The sequence below is a fragment of the Caretta caretta genome, chromosome 4 (assembly GCF_965140235.1).
Source record: "Caretta caretta isolate rCarCar2 chromosome 4, rCarCar1.hap1, whole genome shotgun sequence".
In the NCBI taxonomy this organism is placed as follows: Eukaryota; Metazoa; Chordata; order Testudines; family Cheloniidae; genus Caretta; species Caretta caretta.
Window position 1 is genome coordinate 154,599,993 of NC_134209.1, and position 15,549 is coordinate 154,615,541.

Consider the following 15,549-nt stretch of genomic DNA (forward strand, 5'->3'; position numbering starts at 1 on the left):
GGCCACAGTAATCATACTTTTGGTGTCTGGTCCCCTTTTTGACTGGACACCTGGCAACCCTAGTGGGGAGGTGCAGGGCACATGCTGTATCATGAACTCTTTGGCTTGAGCCCACTGGGTGTGCCCACACCGAAGGAAAAGACACACACAACACATCGTGAAGTACAACAGCTACAATATAGGAAAATAACCATTTTATCAAACAAGAACAGGCCCGAGTTCTGCTGACACTGTGATACGTAGGTCTGATACTTGGGAACCCCTGGATTTGACATGGGAAGCTGCTTTTGCCTTGCCAGGTCTTCTGCGTCTACTGTTACAATGCTTTATGGTGACACACATGCCGGGAGAATTAGAGGGTCCCATCCTTTACCGCTGAGCCCTACTTACACAGCCTTCCCTGAAGACAAATGGGTAATGGGCCCACACCCCAATTTCTTCCCTAATGTGGTTACTGATTTTCACTTGTCTTTCCCAAATCTTTCCCCTTCAATGGAGGTTAGCGTACACCCTGACACACACACATGCATGATATTAAAAGTGCTCCTAACTGCTACCTAATGGAACAAAATATTTTTATAATCCCCCAAGTAGAGTTACGGGACAGGCTATTTCCTCCTGAAAGATAGATCCCAATGGGTCAAATCCTCTATAGGAACATGCTGTGGATTAGCAGATATCCCATCCCATTGCAACAGAGGTGTCTTATCAAGCTTGCCTTCTGTAATGTCCTCAGTGTAGAAATATGCAGAGCTCAATTCTTACCTTCATAGCATCACTTTTGCCCTAGCTTTGAGATCTGGTGCCTAGTTCAGGAGAGCAATTTTTCTGTCGCTTATCTAAATATCTTCCTCATTCCCTGCTCTTTAGGGGTTTCTTACTGCTCATGACTGAATTTCCCCAAAGTGCATATCTCTACTGATAATGCTTATAACTAGATTCATAGAGTTTAAGCCAGAAGGGGCCATTAGGTCACCTAGTGTGACCTCCTGTTTTATCACAGGCCATTACATTCACTCAGTTACCCCTGTATTGTGTTTGACTAAGGCACGCCTTCCAGAAAGGCATCCGGTACTGATCTAAAAACATCAAGAGCTGGAGAATTCACCACTTCCCATGATACTTTGGTCCAATGGTTAATCTCTCTTTGGTTTTTTTATTTATCCCTAACGTCTAATTTGAATTATCTGCCTCCAGCATCTAGCCATTGAGTCTTGTAATGCTTTTCTCTGCTAGATTGAAGAGCCCTTTAGTACCTGGCATTTTTCCTCCATGACAGTATTTATAAGCTGTAATCAAGTCACCTCTAAATCTTCTTTTTGATAAGATAAATAGAAACTTGTGAGGTTGTATGGGCCTCGCTCCTTATTTAATTTCACATGAGTCATTCCATGGTGCCACTCAGAGTCTGAGGATTCTCCCTTGACAATCTGCTCAAAGCTTCTCTTATAGCTAATTAACCTCCCTTTCTGTTTCCCCTCAGGGATGGCGGACAGGTCTCAGCTGTCTGTGCCTACAGCATTCGGGACATCCAGAAAGCCATGAACGGCCGTTTCAAGGAATTTAAACATGACTGTGACAAGTGGACAAGTGTCATGGGTGGGGATGTCCCTGAGCCACGGCCAGGTGCAGTAAGTGATGAGAACCATGCTGGCTACTGGACAGATACAGATCTCTTCTTTTTTTCTTTTTCATGAAAAGGGCTGTGGACCTTCAGGCTTTGGCCTAGAACACTGGCTGGGGAGGTGAGGGAGGTGTTGACTAACATATGCTGCCTTGTATATATACGTATCATATTAATAATATGTACCATATCATTCATACACATATCTACCTAGCTATCTCAGTATGCAGTAAGCACAAATATTATAGCAGTTATATAGCCTAAATTGGCCTATAATTTTTATATAACCCTGATAACTTATGCTAAATGTCCCATAACCCTTTGCATTCACTAAAATAAGTTTTGGCTTAAGCAAATAAAAAAGCTGTCAAAATTGATACAGATGAGTGCTTTACCATAAGAGCAAAAAGAAAGTTACTCTCACAAGCCTGCACTGGAATGCCCCAAAGGAAGAGGACATAACAAACAATTGTTCTACCCTAGTACAAAACTAGAAGGTGGCATCATACCCTTTGGTACCTAAAATGCATGTGTATAGAATAAAGCGATAAGGGTTACATCATGGCATTAAAAAAAAAAAAGGTAAAAACTTAATTGGTTAAATTTAGTTTCAAATGATGAACACCCTACCTGTTTACAAGTAAAGGGTACTGTATAAAAATGGCTTTAGGGGAGTCCATCTTCTACATAAAGTAAATGTACCAACACTGCATGAGAGAGCTTCCTGGAGACAGGTATTGTATAAAACTATGGCCCGCGGGCCACATCCGGCCCATCAGACCATTTAATCCGGCCTTCAGCTCCCACTGGGGAGCGGGGTCAGAGATTTGCCCCGCTCCGGCGCTCCAGACAGGGAGCGGTTTCGGGGGCTTGCTCCACTCCGCGTGGCTCATAGGAAGCAGCCGGCATGACCCCATTCCAGCTCCTACGTAGTAAGCGGAGACGTGGCCAGGTGGCTCTGCACACTGCGCCGTCTGCAGGCGCCAACCCCGCAGCTCCCATTGGCCACGGTTTCCAGCCAATGGCAGCTGCATGGGTGGCATCTGTGGAGGGGGAAGCGTGCAGAGCCATCTGGCCACGCCTCGGAGCTGGAGTGGGACATACTTCCGGTAAGCGCCGTCCAGAGGGCCCCCCCCCGTGCCCCAATCCCCTGCCACAGCCCTGATCCCCCTCCCGCCCTTGATCCCAGCCCAGACCCCCAACCAGAGCCCTCACCCGTCCTGTGCCCCAACAGCCTGTCCCAGCCCCGATCCCCCTCTCGCCCTCCAAACCCCTTGGTCCCAGCCTGGAGCCCCCTCCTGCACCCCAAACCCCTCATCCCCAGCCCCACCCAGAGCATAACCCCCCCCGCACTCCGGCCCGGAGCCTCCTCCTGCACCCTGAACTCCTCGTTTCTGGCCCCAGCTGGAGCCCTCACCACCTCCTTCACCCCATCCCCAATTTTATGAGCATTCATGGCTCACCATACAATTTCCATACCCCGATGTGGCCCTCAGGCCAAAAAGTTTGCCCACCCCTGGTATAAAACCTTTTTTCCTGTACTACATTATAATGGCTTATAGCAATAAACCTAACTAACGTTGGTTATTTGGTCTCTTAAGTATATTTCATAACAAACCAAAGAGTGATCAAGCAATTAACTGTGCCCAATTTATCAACAAATTGGCACGCCGAGACAGGAGCCATCCAGCCAAAACATCAGTCAAACCAAGGAGTGTTGGGTCGCAACCCAACTGCTTGGAAGGGGTAACACTGAGTGAGAGGAAAAAAGAAAAGGAGTACTTGTGGCACCTTAGAGACTAACCAATTTATTTGAGCATAAGCTTTCGTGAGCCACAGCTCACTTCATCGGATGCATACTGTGGAAAGTGTAGAAGATCTTTTTATATACACACAAAGTATGAAAAAATACCTCCTCCCACCCCACTCTCCTGCTGGTAATAGCTTATCTAAAGTGATCACTCTCCTTACAATGTGTATGATAATCAAGTTGGGCCATTTCCAGCACAAATCCAGGGTTTAACAAGAACGTCTGCGAGGGGGGGGGGGAAAAAACAAGGGGAAATAGGTTACCTTGCATAATGACTTAGCCACTCCCAGTCTCTATTCAAGCCTAAGTTAATTGTATCCAATTTGCAAATGAATTCCAATTCAACAGTTTCTCGCTGGAGTCTGGATTTGAAGTTTTTTTGTTGTAATATAGGAACTTTCATGTCTGTAATCGCGTGACCAGAGAGATTGAAGTGTTCTCTGACCTGGTTTATGAATGTTATAATTCTTGACATCTGATTTGTGTCCATTTATTCTTTTACGTAGAGACTGTCCAGTTTGACCAATGTACATGGCAGAGGGGCATTGCTGGCACATGATGGCATAGATCACATTGGTGGATGTGCAGGTGAACGAGCCTCTGATAGTGTGGCTGATGTTATTAGGCCCTGTGATGGTGTCCCCTGAATAGATATATGGGCACAGTTGGCAACGGGCTTTGTTGCAAGGATAGGTTCCTGGGTTAGTGGTTCTGTTGTGTGGTATGTGGTTGCTGGTGAGTATTTTCTTCAGGTTGGGGGGATGTCTGTTCCATCCATGGTGGGATGGAAATTGTTCAAATCATGCTGGAATTCCTCAAGGGCTTCTTTTCCATGGGTCCAGATGATGAAGATGTCATCAATATAGCGCAAGTAGAGTAGGGGCGTTAGGGGACGAGAGCTGAGGAAGCGTTGTTCTAAGTCAGCCATAAAAATGTTGGCATACTGTGGGGCCATGCGGGTACCCATAGCAGTGCCGCTGATCTGAAGGTATACATTGTCCCCAAATGTGAAATAGTTATGGGTAAGGACAAAGTCACAAAGTTCAGCCACCAGGTTAGCCGTGACATTATCGGGGATACTGTTCCTGATGGCTTGTAGTCCATCTTTGTGTGGAATGTTGGTGTAGAGGGCTTCTACATCCATAGTGGCCAGGATGGTGTTATCAGGAAGATCACCGATAGATTGTAGTTTCCTCAGGAAGTCAGTGGTGTCTCGAAGGTAGCTGGGAGTGCTGGTAGCGTAGGGCCTGAGGAGGGAGTCTACATAGCCAGACAATCCTGCTGTCAGGGTGCCAATGCCTGAGATGACGGGGTGCCCAGGATTTCCAGGTTTATGGATCTTGGGTAGTAGATAGAATATCCCAGGTCGGGGTTCCAGGGGTGTGTCTGTATGGATTTGATCTTGTGCTTTTTCAGGGAGTTCCTTGAGCAAATGCTGTAGTTTCTTTTGGTAACTCTCAGTGGGATCAGAGGGTAATGGCTTGTAGAAAGTGGTGTTGGAGAGCTGCCGAGCAGCCTCTTGTTCATATTCCGACCTATTCATGATGACAACAGCACCTCCTTTGTCAGCCTTTTTGATTATGATGTCAGAGTTGTTTCTGAGGCTGTGGATGGCATTGTGTTCCGCACAGCTGAGGTTATGGGGCAAGTGATGCTGCTTTTCCACAATTTCAGCCCATGCACGTCGGCGGAAGCACTCTATGTAGAAGTCCAGTCTGCTGTTTCGACCTTCAGGAGGAGTCCACCTAGAATCCTTCTTTTTGTAGTGTTGGTAGGGAGGTCTCTGTGGATTAGTATGTTGTTCAGAGGTATGTTGGAAATATTCTTTGAGTCGGAGATGTCGAAAATAGGATTCTAGGTCACCACAGAACTGTATCATGTTCGTGGGGGTGGAGGGGCAGAAGGTGAGGCCCCGAGATAGGACAGCTGCTTCTGCTGGGCTGAGAGTATAGTTGGATAGGTTAACAATATTGCTGGGTGGGTTGAGGGAACCATTGCTGTGGCCCCTTGTGGCATGTAGTAGTTTAGAAAGTTTAGTGTCCTTTTTTCTTTTGTAGACAAGCAAAGTGTGTGTTGTAAATGGCTTGTCTAGTTTTAGTAAATTCCAGCCACGAGGAAGTTAGTGTGGAAGGTTGGTTTTTTATGAGAGTATCCATTTTGTGCTGGAAATGGCCCAACTTGATTATCATACACATTGTAAGGAGAGTGATAGCTTTAGATAAGCTATTACCAGCAGGAGAGTGGGGTGGGAGGAGGTATTTTTTCATGCTTTGTGTGTATATAAAAAGATCTTCTACACTTTCCACAGTATGCATCCGATGAAGTGAGCTGTGGCTCACGAAAGCTTATGCTCAAATAAATTGGTTAGTCTCTAGGGTGCCACAAGTACTCCTTTTCTTTTTACGAATACAGACTAACATGGCTGTTACTCTGAAACCTGTCATTGAGTGAGAGATGGGACGCTAGTGTTTGTTAATCTCATGTACATTTGTGCAGGCCAGCAAGTGCTGTGCTCAATCCTGCAATTCCAGGACGCACAAAAGTTGCTACTGTAATTTATTATAAAAAAAAGTGCTACTATGGCAGAATGCCTCTTTAAAAAATTAACTGATTTCATCAGAAGTGCCTAATAAAGCACTCAAGGCAAAACACCAATACTTCAAAAATTCCTGGGCAAAAAACTATACTTTAAAAACATATAAAAAACAGGTTTCAGAGTAACAGCCGTGTTAGTCTGTATTCGCAAAAAGAAAAGGAGTACTTGTGGCACCTTAGAGACTAACCAATTTATTTGAGCAAATTGGTTAGTCTCTAAGGTGCCACAAGTACTCCTTTTCTTTTTATATAAAAAACAATTACAAGTAAAACTTTCTAGGCAAAATGCACAGATACAGCAAATACATTTACAGCTAAAATGGCAAAATGCTGAAGCCCCAAAATTAGCAATTATAATGGCCAAAAATAACTGATTGTGAGAGGGCAGATTTAATCTGGGGAGGATTTGTTGTAGGCAGAGATGGGAGTTGTGTCTAATGCTTCTCATTATATCCCCCTTTCTCAGGTGCTTAGTTAACCTATTAACCATCTCCCTAGTCAGTCATTAGCCTGTAAATACCTTTGTGACCTGTTTGTAAGGGCAGCTAAGTAGTCCCTCTATTGCTCTGAGATGTGCCTTAAAAGCCTGAGCCTTGGTCTACAGGGCAGGGGGGATCGAGCTAAGATTCGCAACTTCAGCTACATGAATAACATAGATCGACTTACCGTGGTGTCTCCACAGCGATGAGTCGGCTGCCGCTCCCCCGTCGACTCTGCCTGCGCCTCTCGCGGCGCTGGAATACAGGAGTCCATGGGAAAGCGCTCAGGGATCGATTTATCACGTCTAGACCAGACGCAATAAATCGATCCCCGCTGGATCAATTGCTGCCTGCCGATCCGGAGGGTAGTGAAGACATACCCCAAATGGGCCATTGTGGGGCTAGCCCCAGTCAAATTTGCTGAAACACAAGGTGATTTGCTACTGTGTGTGTATGAAACCCCATATGCAGGTTGTATGCACCATACTTTGTATTCAGAAGGTCCCAAGGCTGCTGAAGGAGTGGAATTAACAGTTTCTGACTAGGAAACAACATCCAGTCCAGCTGTTCTGCTGCCCAGGTCATTTGAACATGTCTTCCTGTTTTTTACCCACAGTGCATTACCAAGAGCATGAAGCTGGCTGGCTTTGGCTCCTCCCTGGCACTGCCTGACCGTGTTCTGACATTTGTCAGAGATCATCCTCTCATGGACCAGGTTGTTCACCCACTGGAAGTGAGGCCCGTGTTGGTCAAGCTGGACACACAGTACCTCAGAATTGCAGTACATCGTGTCAGAAGCATCTCTGGGCAGGAATATGATATGCTGTACCTGGGGACCGGTGAGGGAGATGGCAGCACTGGGTGGGGACAGGAATGGACAGGCACAGGGAAAGAATGGGCACAGGTTGGGAGGGTATGGCTGTAAATCAGATGCAGTCACCTGGGAGCAGCCACATGGAGTGGAGAGATGATTTATTATTTGTATTGTAGCTCCTAGGAGCCCAGTCATGGACTTGGACCCCATGGTGCTAGGCACTGTACAAATGCAGAACAAACAAAAGTCCCTGTCCCAAGGAGCTTAGTCTAAGAATAACACAAGAGATGGACACAGACAGACTGAGGGGCGAGTACCAAGAAACAGAGACAATATTGGTCAGCATGGTAGGAAGTGGGCTTAGCACATTAGCACCATTGTCAATTTTTTTCTAGACTTCACAGCAAAGGAGGGTTTTGAAGGAGGATAATGAGTTAGTTTGGGGGCTGTTTACTGGGAGCATCTCCCACGTGTGGGAGGCAGCAGGGGAGAAAGCACAAAATGTTTGTTTCATAATGTAACAAGTGGGCAATGGAAGCTGGCATGATGGGCTGACTCGGGACGGGAGTCAGCAGTTCAGTAGTTAAGGAGAGATGATAGGTAGGGTAGGAATAGGTTGCAAAGGGGCTTGAAAGCAAAGACAAGGGCATATGTCTGAAGTGACAAAAAAGGGGAAACCAGTGGAGGTATGTGGGGAGGGGCTGGCATGGTCAAAGCAATGGGCTAGGAAAATGGGCTAGAATGCAGCAGCATTCTGAATGGTGTGCGTTGGGCAAGACTGCATTTGTCGAGGCCAGGGAGAAGGATGTTCAGTAATGGAGACGTGCAAGAACCAGAGCCCAGATGAGAATTTTAGCTGTGTGGGTGGTAGGAGAGACCGTATCTGAGAGACATTATGTAGAAAGAATCTGCAAGACATAGACATGGTATGACTTCTCTCTAGGTCGTCACATCCAGAGTCAAAGGTGACCTCTGCGTTATGGGACTGAGTGACAGGCAGATGCTGATGTTGTCCACAGTGATGGAGAGAGGAGGTGTCAGGGAGAGCTTGAGATGCAGGCTGGGGGGCAGCTGTCTGAAGTGAGAGCAAGAATGGCCACCCCCTGGCATGGGAGCTGTGAGGCCCTTTTGGGAAGGGATGGTTGTGGAGCTTGTCTGCTGCTGTGGCACCAGATGGGGGTGCTGATCTAATCTCTCCCTCTACTCTGGCCTTCCCTTTACAGAGGATGGACATTTGCACAAAGCAGTGAAGATTGCCCAAAAAGCTGTCATCATTGAGGATCTGACACTGTTCCCAGAGCCCCAGCCAATTCAGAACCTGCAGCTCCACCAGGTGAGGGAACAAGCCTCTGGGTGCCTGGAGCTAGCACTGGCTAGGCTGGCATGTTCCAAGCACTGATGGACACGGGGTATTTGAAAAGGAAACTGACACCTTCAGGGTGGGAAAATATGGGTCTGCTGGATCAAATCCAGAAAGCGGCTGCCTGCCCCCAGCCTTGCTTATCCCTGATTCACTGGTAAATGAGGTTTACTGGGTCCCATTGCTCCCTCTTGGTAAGGGTAATAGATGCCTCTGGTTATCTGTCTGAGTGATTATACTGTGCTCAGCACCATGGCAACTGTACATCTAACAGGTTATATATTAAAAATTCCATGGAATCTTGTTTCTCTTCTCCTTGCCCCTGTTGGCTGGTTGCTGAAGGAACGGTGGTCATGTGAGTTTAATATGTGGTCCTGGCAGCACTGAGATTTGTGCTGGGAGTGACTCCCACAGCTGTGAGCGGCTAGCCACAAAAGTGCTATTCTTATGCTCATGAGCCTTTCCTTTGTGGCTGGCGGCTCCAGCCTTATATAGGTGTCATGGTGTCGTCCAGAGTAGGGGAAGAGTTGCTATCTTTTGCTATCTTTGTAGAGCTGGTTGTATGTAGGGTCCCCTACTGAAGTGACTCAGGTCAACACAACAGACTGTGAGAGATACAAGAGCTGCATCGAGTGTGTCCTGGGCAGAGACCCATCCTGTGCCTGGAGCAGAGAGCTGGGTGCTTGTATACACCACCAGGGACAAAGCGGGTAAGTGACTTGCCTCCATTTCCTATTGTCACCAAAGGACCCATGAAAAATAAAACCTGTGAAAGAGATCATCCTCGACCTTGAGGGATTGCCACCGCTGCCAGTTGCCTATAGCCTGGATGGTGACGTCTTTTCCCTGAAATCTGACATCTTCAAATACCTGTCACCAGCTCTGCAACCTTGCTATTTGCAACACCTGCGACCTTAAGATCCCCATCCTGGGTCCCATCTCCTCTGGCCAGGGCCATTTCAGCTTCCTTCCCTCTGGCCTCCCTGAGCCCCAGCCCTTCTAATGCCAACTTGTCCAGAATGCTGCTTCCCACCCGCCCCCTGCACTCTGCTAGTGATACCAGCCTAGATACCCCATTTTTCTGCTTCTCTCCATTCTTTAATCATAGAATCATAGAATATCAGGGTTGGAAGGGACCTCAGGAGGTCATCTAGTCCAACCCCCTGCTCAAAGCAGGACCAATCCCCAACTAAATCACCCCAGCCAAGGTTTTGTCAAGCCTGACCTTAAAAATATCTAAGGAAGGAGATTCCACCACCTCCCTAGGTAACGCATTCCAGTGTTTCACCACCCTCCTAGGGAAAGTTTTCCTAATATCCAACCTAAACCTCCCCCACTGCAACTTGAGACCATTACTCCTTGTTCTGTCATCAGCTACCACTGAGAACAGTCTTGCTCCATCCTCTTTGGAACCCCCTTTCAGGGAGTTGAAAGCAGCTATCAAATCCCCCCTCATTCTTCTCTTCCACAGACTAAACAATCCCAGTTCCCTCAGCCTCTCCTCATAAGTCATGTGTTCCAATCCCATAATCATTTTTGTTGCCCTCCGCTGGACGTTTTCCAATTTTTCCACATCCTTCTTGTAGTGTGGGGCCCAAAACTGGACACCGTACTCCAAAAGCAGTGCATGTGTTATTCCTTGACTTTAGCAAAGCTTTTGATACGGTCTCCCACAGTATTCTTGCCAACAAGTTAGAGAGGTATGGGCTGGATGAATGGACTATAAGGTGGATAGAAAGCTGGCTAGATCGTCGGGCTCAACAGGTAGTGATCAATGGCTCCATGTCTAGTTGGCAGCTGGTATCAAGCGGAGTGCCCCAAGGGTTGGTCCTGGGGCCGGTTTTGTTCAATATCTTCATTAAAGATCTGGAGGATGGCGTGGACTGCACCCTCAGCAAGTTTGCAGATGACACTAAAGTAGGAGGAGTGGTAGATATGCTGGAGGGTAGGGATAGGATACAGAGGGCCCTAGACAAATTAGAGGATTGGGCCAAAAAAATCTGATGAGGTTCAACAAGGACAAGTGCAGAGTTCTGCACTTCGGATGGAAGAATCCCATGCACTGCTTCAGACTAGGGACCGAATGGCTAGGCAGCAGTTCTGCAGAAAAGGACCTAGGGGTTACAGTGAATGAGAAGCTGGATATGAGGCAACAGTGTGCCCTTGTTGCCAAGAAGGCTAACGGCATTTTGGGATGTATAAGTAGGGGCACTGCTAGCAAATCGAGGGACGTGATCATTCCTCTCTATTCGACATTGGTAAGGCCTCATCTGGAGTACTGTGTCCAGTTTTGGGCCCCACACTACAAGAAGGATGTGGAAAAATTGGAAAGAGTCCAGCGGAGGGCAACAAAAATGATTAGGAGACTGGAGCACTTTACTTGTGAGTAGAGGCTGAAGGAACTAGGATTGTTTAGTCTGCAGAAGAGAAGAATGAGGGGGAATTTGATAGCTGCTTTCAACTACCTGAAAGGGGGTTCCAAGGAGGATGGATCTAGACTGTTCTCAGTGGTAGCAGATGACAGAATGAGGAGTAATGGTCTCAAGTTGCAGTGGGGGAGGTTAGGTTGGATATTAGGAAAAACTTTTTCCCTAGGAGGGTGATGAAACACTGGAATGTGTTACCTGGGGAGGTGGTGGAATCTCCTTCCTTAGAGGTTTTTAAGGTCAAGTTTGACAAAGTCCTGGCTGGGATGCTTTAGTTGGGGATTGGTCCTGCTTTGAGCAGGAGTTTGGACTAGATCACCTCCTGAGCTTCCTTCCAACCTTGATATTCTATGACCTGACATGACCAAACTAGTCTGCAAATACCAGACCATCCCTGTAATCCTTATGCCCCCAGTTGTGCCCTCTGCCTGTTGACACCAAGCAGTCCCTAGGTCAGAGCCACCACTGCTCCAGACTTCTTCAGCCTCGCTCCCAGAGCCCTTTAGTCACTACTGATCTGTTCAGGTTCAGTCCTGGCAGCAGGATCAGTTCCCATGAGGATGAGCAGCATGGGATAGTGATCAGAGTCATGGATGAGCCTCAGCAGCCTTTCTGTGACGTCTCAGAAACAGGCTCAAGGCAGCCTGTGCACCTCCCAGGACATCAGGTCAGCTCAGGAGATGGATGTCTCCATCGGCCTCAGAACCCTCTTAGGTTGCTAGAAATCCTGCAGGTGGCTGTAGCAGTGCCTAGAGACAACGCATTGTAGGACCTGGCCAAACTCCTTTGGCAGACACCTGCCTCCCTGACACCTACTTTGCAGAGGATGGATCACAAACACCATATGCTCTCACAGGGATTCCAATAGAATTTTTGCTTACCCTGTGCTGTGTTCCCTGGTTCTGGCTTGGCAAGGACAAATCAGGTTGGGAGCAGTTCAAAGCCACACCAAAATATAAGGAGCTAGAAAGACTAGGCTTGTTGGGTAGGGTGGCGTACTTAGCAACTAGCCTATAAATGCAAATAGCAAACTACTAAGCATTTTTATCTAAGCACAACTGTATTAACTGTCACTCCTCAAAGAAACATCACCAATTTCTGAGGTGAATCTCTGCAGCATCTGTCTTCATGGCCTTTCAAAGCAGCTGACTTGACTGCTTTGAGAGCTGAGTATCCATCAACCAGGATCTTCCCAACCCATCCCTTTCTTTGGGCACCCTCTCTCCAGTTCCTATGTGTCTGCAGCTCCACAACTAGTGATCAAGGGGTTTTAGACACTCAGAATGGGGATGCAGCATCCAGTTTCAGTCTTTGTCCTACCCCATCCCTGTTCGGGTACCCCTCTCATGAGACCATACTGCTGCAGGAGGTGCAGTCTCTTTTAGCTCTTGGAGCTATAGAGGAGGCCCCTTTACAGCACAGGAGAAAGGGAGGGATTCTACTTTCAATATTTCCTCATACCCCCAAAAAAGAGGGGGACTGAGGCCTATCCTGGACTTAAGAAAGTTAAACACCTTTATCAGAAAGATAACGTTCAGTATGATATTCCTTCTCTATTAACCTATTCCCAGATCTCAACAACTGGTAAGCTGACATGGAGGATGCCTATTTCCATGTTTCAATTCACCTGGGCCACAGGAAATACTTAAGATTTGTAGTAGGAGACCACAACTCCATTTTGGCCTTTCATCAGACCCAGGGACATTTATAAAATGTATGGCAGTGGTCATAGCTCACCTCAGCAACTCAGCCTTCAGCTGTTTCTGTATCTGTATGATTGATTCATAGATTCCATGGCGAGAAGGTTTAGTTGGCCAGCTCTCAGCCGGGACTCAGCTATCACCTCTTGCCCCTGGGTCCCCGCAGAACCCCCACTCCTGGACATGCTCACTGTTCCCTGCAGGACTTGACCTCACTCCCATGGTGCTTTCAGAGTATAATTACCTCCAATCCCTGGTGCAGGTCCTCAGGTCCAGCTACAGGGCACTGATGGAGAGCAGACATCCAGAGTCCTTCCTAGGGCTGCAGTGTCTAACTGCCCTAAACTGGGGGAAAAGGAAGTCTGGTCACTGCCTCGGGCTGGGCTCCCCTGGCTACTGGGCTCCCTAGAAGCCTCTAGCAGCCTTGACTCTCAGGCAAACTTCCCCCCTGCTCTGTGGCAAGCTTCACCTTCTCCAGGTAGAGCATGCTCTGCAAGGGCACCTAATTGGCTTTGCCTAAGTGCAGTGATACTCATTAGGCTTGCTGTCACTGGAATGGGGCATGTACCATCATAGAAGGTACCATAGGGATCGTCTAGTCTGACTTCCTGTATAACACAGGCCAGAGACCTACCCCAAAATAATTCCTAGATTTGGCTGGTTTCAGGCTGATCTAGCCAGCAGGTAGCAGACAAGGGAATGAACAGAACAAGTAATCATCAAGTGATCCATCCCGTCGCTCATTCCCAGCTTCTGGCAAACAGGCTAATAGCCATTGATGGACCTATCCTCCATGAATTTATCTAGGGTTCTTTTTTGAACCCTATTATGATCTTGGCCTTCACAACATCCTCTGGCAAGGAGTTCCACAAGTTGACACTGCATTGTGTGAAGAAATAAGTCCTTTTGTTTGTTTTAAACCTGCTGCCTATTAATTTAATTTGGTGACCCCTAGTTCTTGTGTTATGAGAAGTAGTAAACAACACTTCCTTATCTACTTTCTCTACACCAGTCATGATTTTATAGACCTCAATCATATCTCCCCTTAGCCATCTCTTTTCCAAGCTGAAAAGTCCCAGTCTTATTAATCTCTCCTGTCATAAATATAAAGGGAAGGGTAAACCCCTTTAAAATCCCTCCTGGCCAGAGGAAAACTCCTCTCACCTGTAAAGGGTTAAGAAGCTAAAGGTAACCTCACTGGCACCTGACCAAAATGACCAATGAGGAGACAAGATACTTTCAAAAGCTGGGAGGAGGGAGAGAAACAAAGGGTCTGTGGGACTGTCTATATGCTGTTTTGCCGGGGATAGACCAGGAATGGAGTCTTAGAACTTTTAGTAAGTAATCTAGCTAGGTATGTGTTAGATTATGATGTCTTCAAATGGCTGAGAAAATAATTGTGCTGAATAGAATAACTATTTCTGTCTGTGTATCTTTTTTGTAACTTAAGGTTTTGCCTAGAGGGATTCTCTGTTTTGAATCTAATTACCCTGTAAGGTATCTACCATCCTGATTTTACAGAGGGGATTTCTTTACTTCTATTTACTTCTATCTCTATTAAAAGTCGTCTTGTAAGAAAACTAAATGCTTTTTCATTGTTCTCAGATCCAAGGGTCTGGGTCTGTAGTCACCTAGGCAAATTGGTGAGGCTTTTTACCAAACCTTGTCCAGGAAGTGGGGTGCAAGGCTTTGGGAAGTATTTGGGGGGAAAGACGTTTCCAAACAGCTCTTCCCCAGTAACCAGTATTTGTTTGGTGGTGGTAGCGGCCAATCCAAGGACAAAGGGTGGAATATTTTGTACCTTGGGGAAGTTTTGACATAAGCTGGTAAAGATAAGCTTAGGAGGTTTTTATGCAGGTCCCCACATCTGTACCCTAACGTTCAGAGTGGGGGAGGAACCTTGACATCTCCTCATACAGAAGCTGTTCCATACCCCTAATCATTTTTGTTGCCCTTTTCTGAACCTTTTCCAGTTCCAATATATCTTTTTTGAGATGGGGCGACCACATCTGCACACGGTATTCAAGATGTGGGCGTACCATGGATTTATATAGAGGCAACATATTTTCTGTCCTATTATCTATCCCTTTCGCAATTATTCCCAGCATTCTGTTCACTTTTTTGACTGCCGCTGCACATTGAGTGGATGTTTTCAGAGAACTATCCATAATGACTCAAAGATCTTTCTTGACTGGTAACAGCTAATTTAGACCCCATCATTTTGTATGTCTGTTTGGGATTATGCTTTCCAATGAGCATTACTTTGCATTATCAACATTAAATTTCATCTGCCATTTTGTTGCCCAGCCACGCAGTTTTGAGAGATCCTTTTGTAGCTCTTCGCAGTCTGCCTGGGTCTTAACTATTGTGGCAGAGCTCCAACCTTGTCCCCTTGGGTCCCACGCTTCCAGGAGGTTTATGTTAGCCTAAGAGGCTCACTTCAACCCTCCACGTAGCCCATCTCTCTCTAGGGCCAGGTCTCAGTCAGCAGCAGGAGTTTCTGCTGTCCCCTGAGACATACAAAGGGTACGAGGAGATATCCCAACATTTATAGACTGAGACAAACAACTGGGGTAAACAACTTACATTACCACCTTACATGTTTCTTGTCATCTGTTTGTTACCTCCCCTTGTACCTTGCTTCTGATGTTTCAGACAAAACATCCCTATTCATCACTTCTGTCAAACCATATTGTGGTAGGTTGGCATGTAATTGTGCTAGCCTTTTGGAATGTGTTTAC

The 15,549-nt window shown here is 46.7% G+C and overlaps 1 protein-coding gene across 7 annotated transcripts in view; it reads left to right on the forward strand.

Annotated features, from left to right (window-relative positions):
- SEMA4F (ssemaphorin 4F) overlaps positions 1-15,549 on the forward strand; it is a 148,303-nt gene that overhangs the window by 119,601 nt on the left and 13,153 nt on the right. For all 7 annotated transcript variants that reach the window (XM_075128216.1, XM_075128219.1, XM_075128217.1 and 4 more), the window contains exons 9-12: positions 1,484-1,631; positions 7,125-7,347; positions 8,546-8,655; positions 9,235-9,392. In XM_075128216.1, coding sequence (XP_074984317.1) covers positions 1,484-1,631; positions 7,125-7,347; positions 8,546-8,655; positions 9,235-9,392 — 639 coding nt within the window. The remainder of the gene's footprint in view (positions 1-1,483; positions 1,632-7,124; positions 7,348-8,545; positions 8,656-9,234; positions 9,393-15,549) is intronic.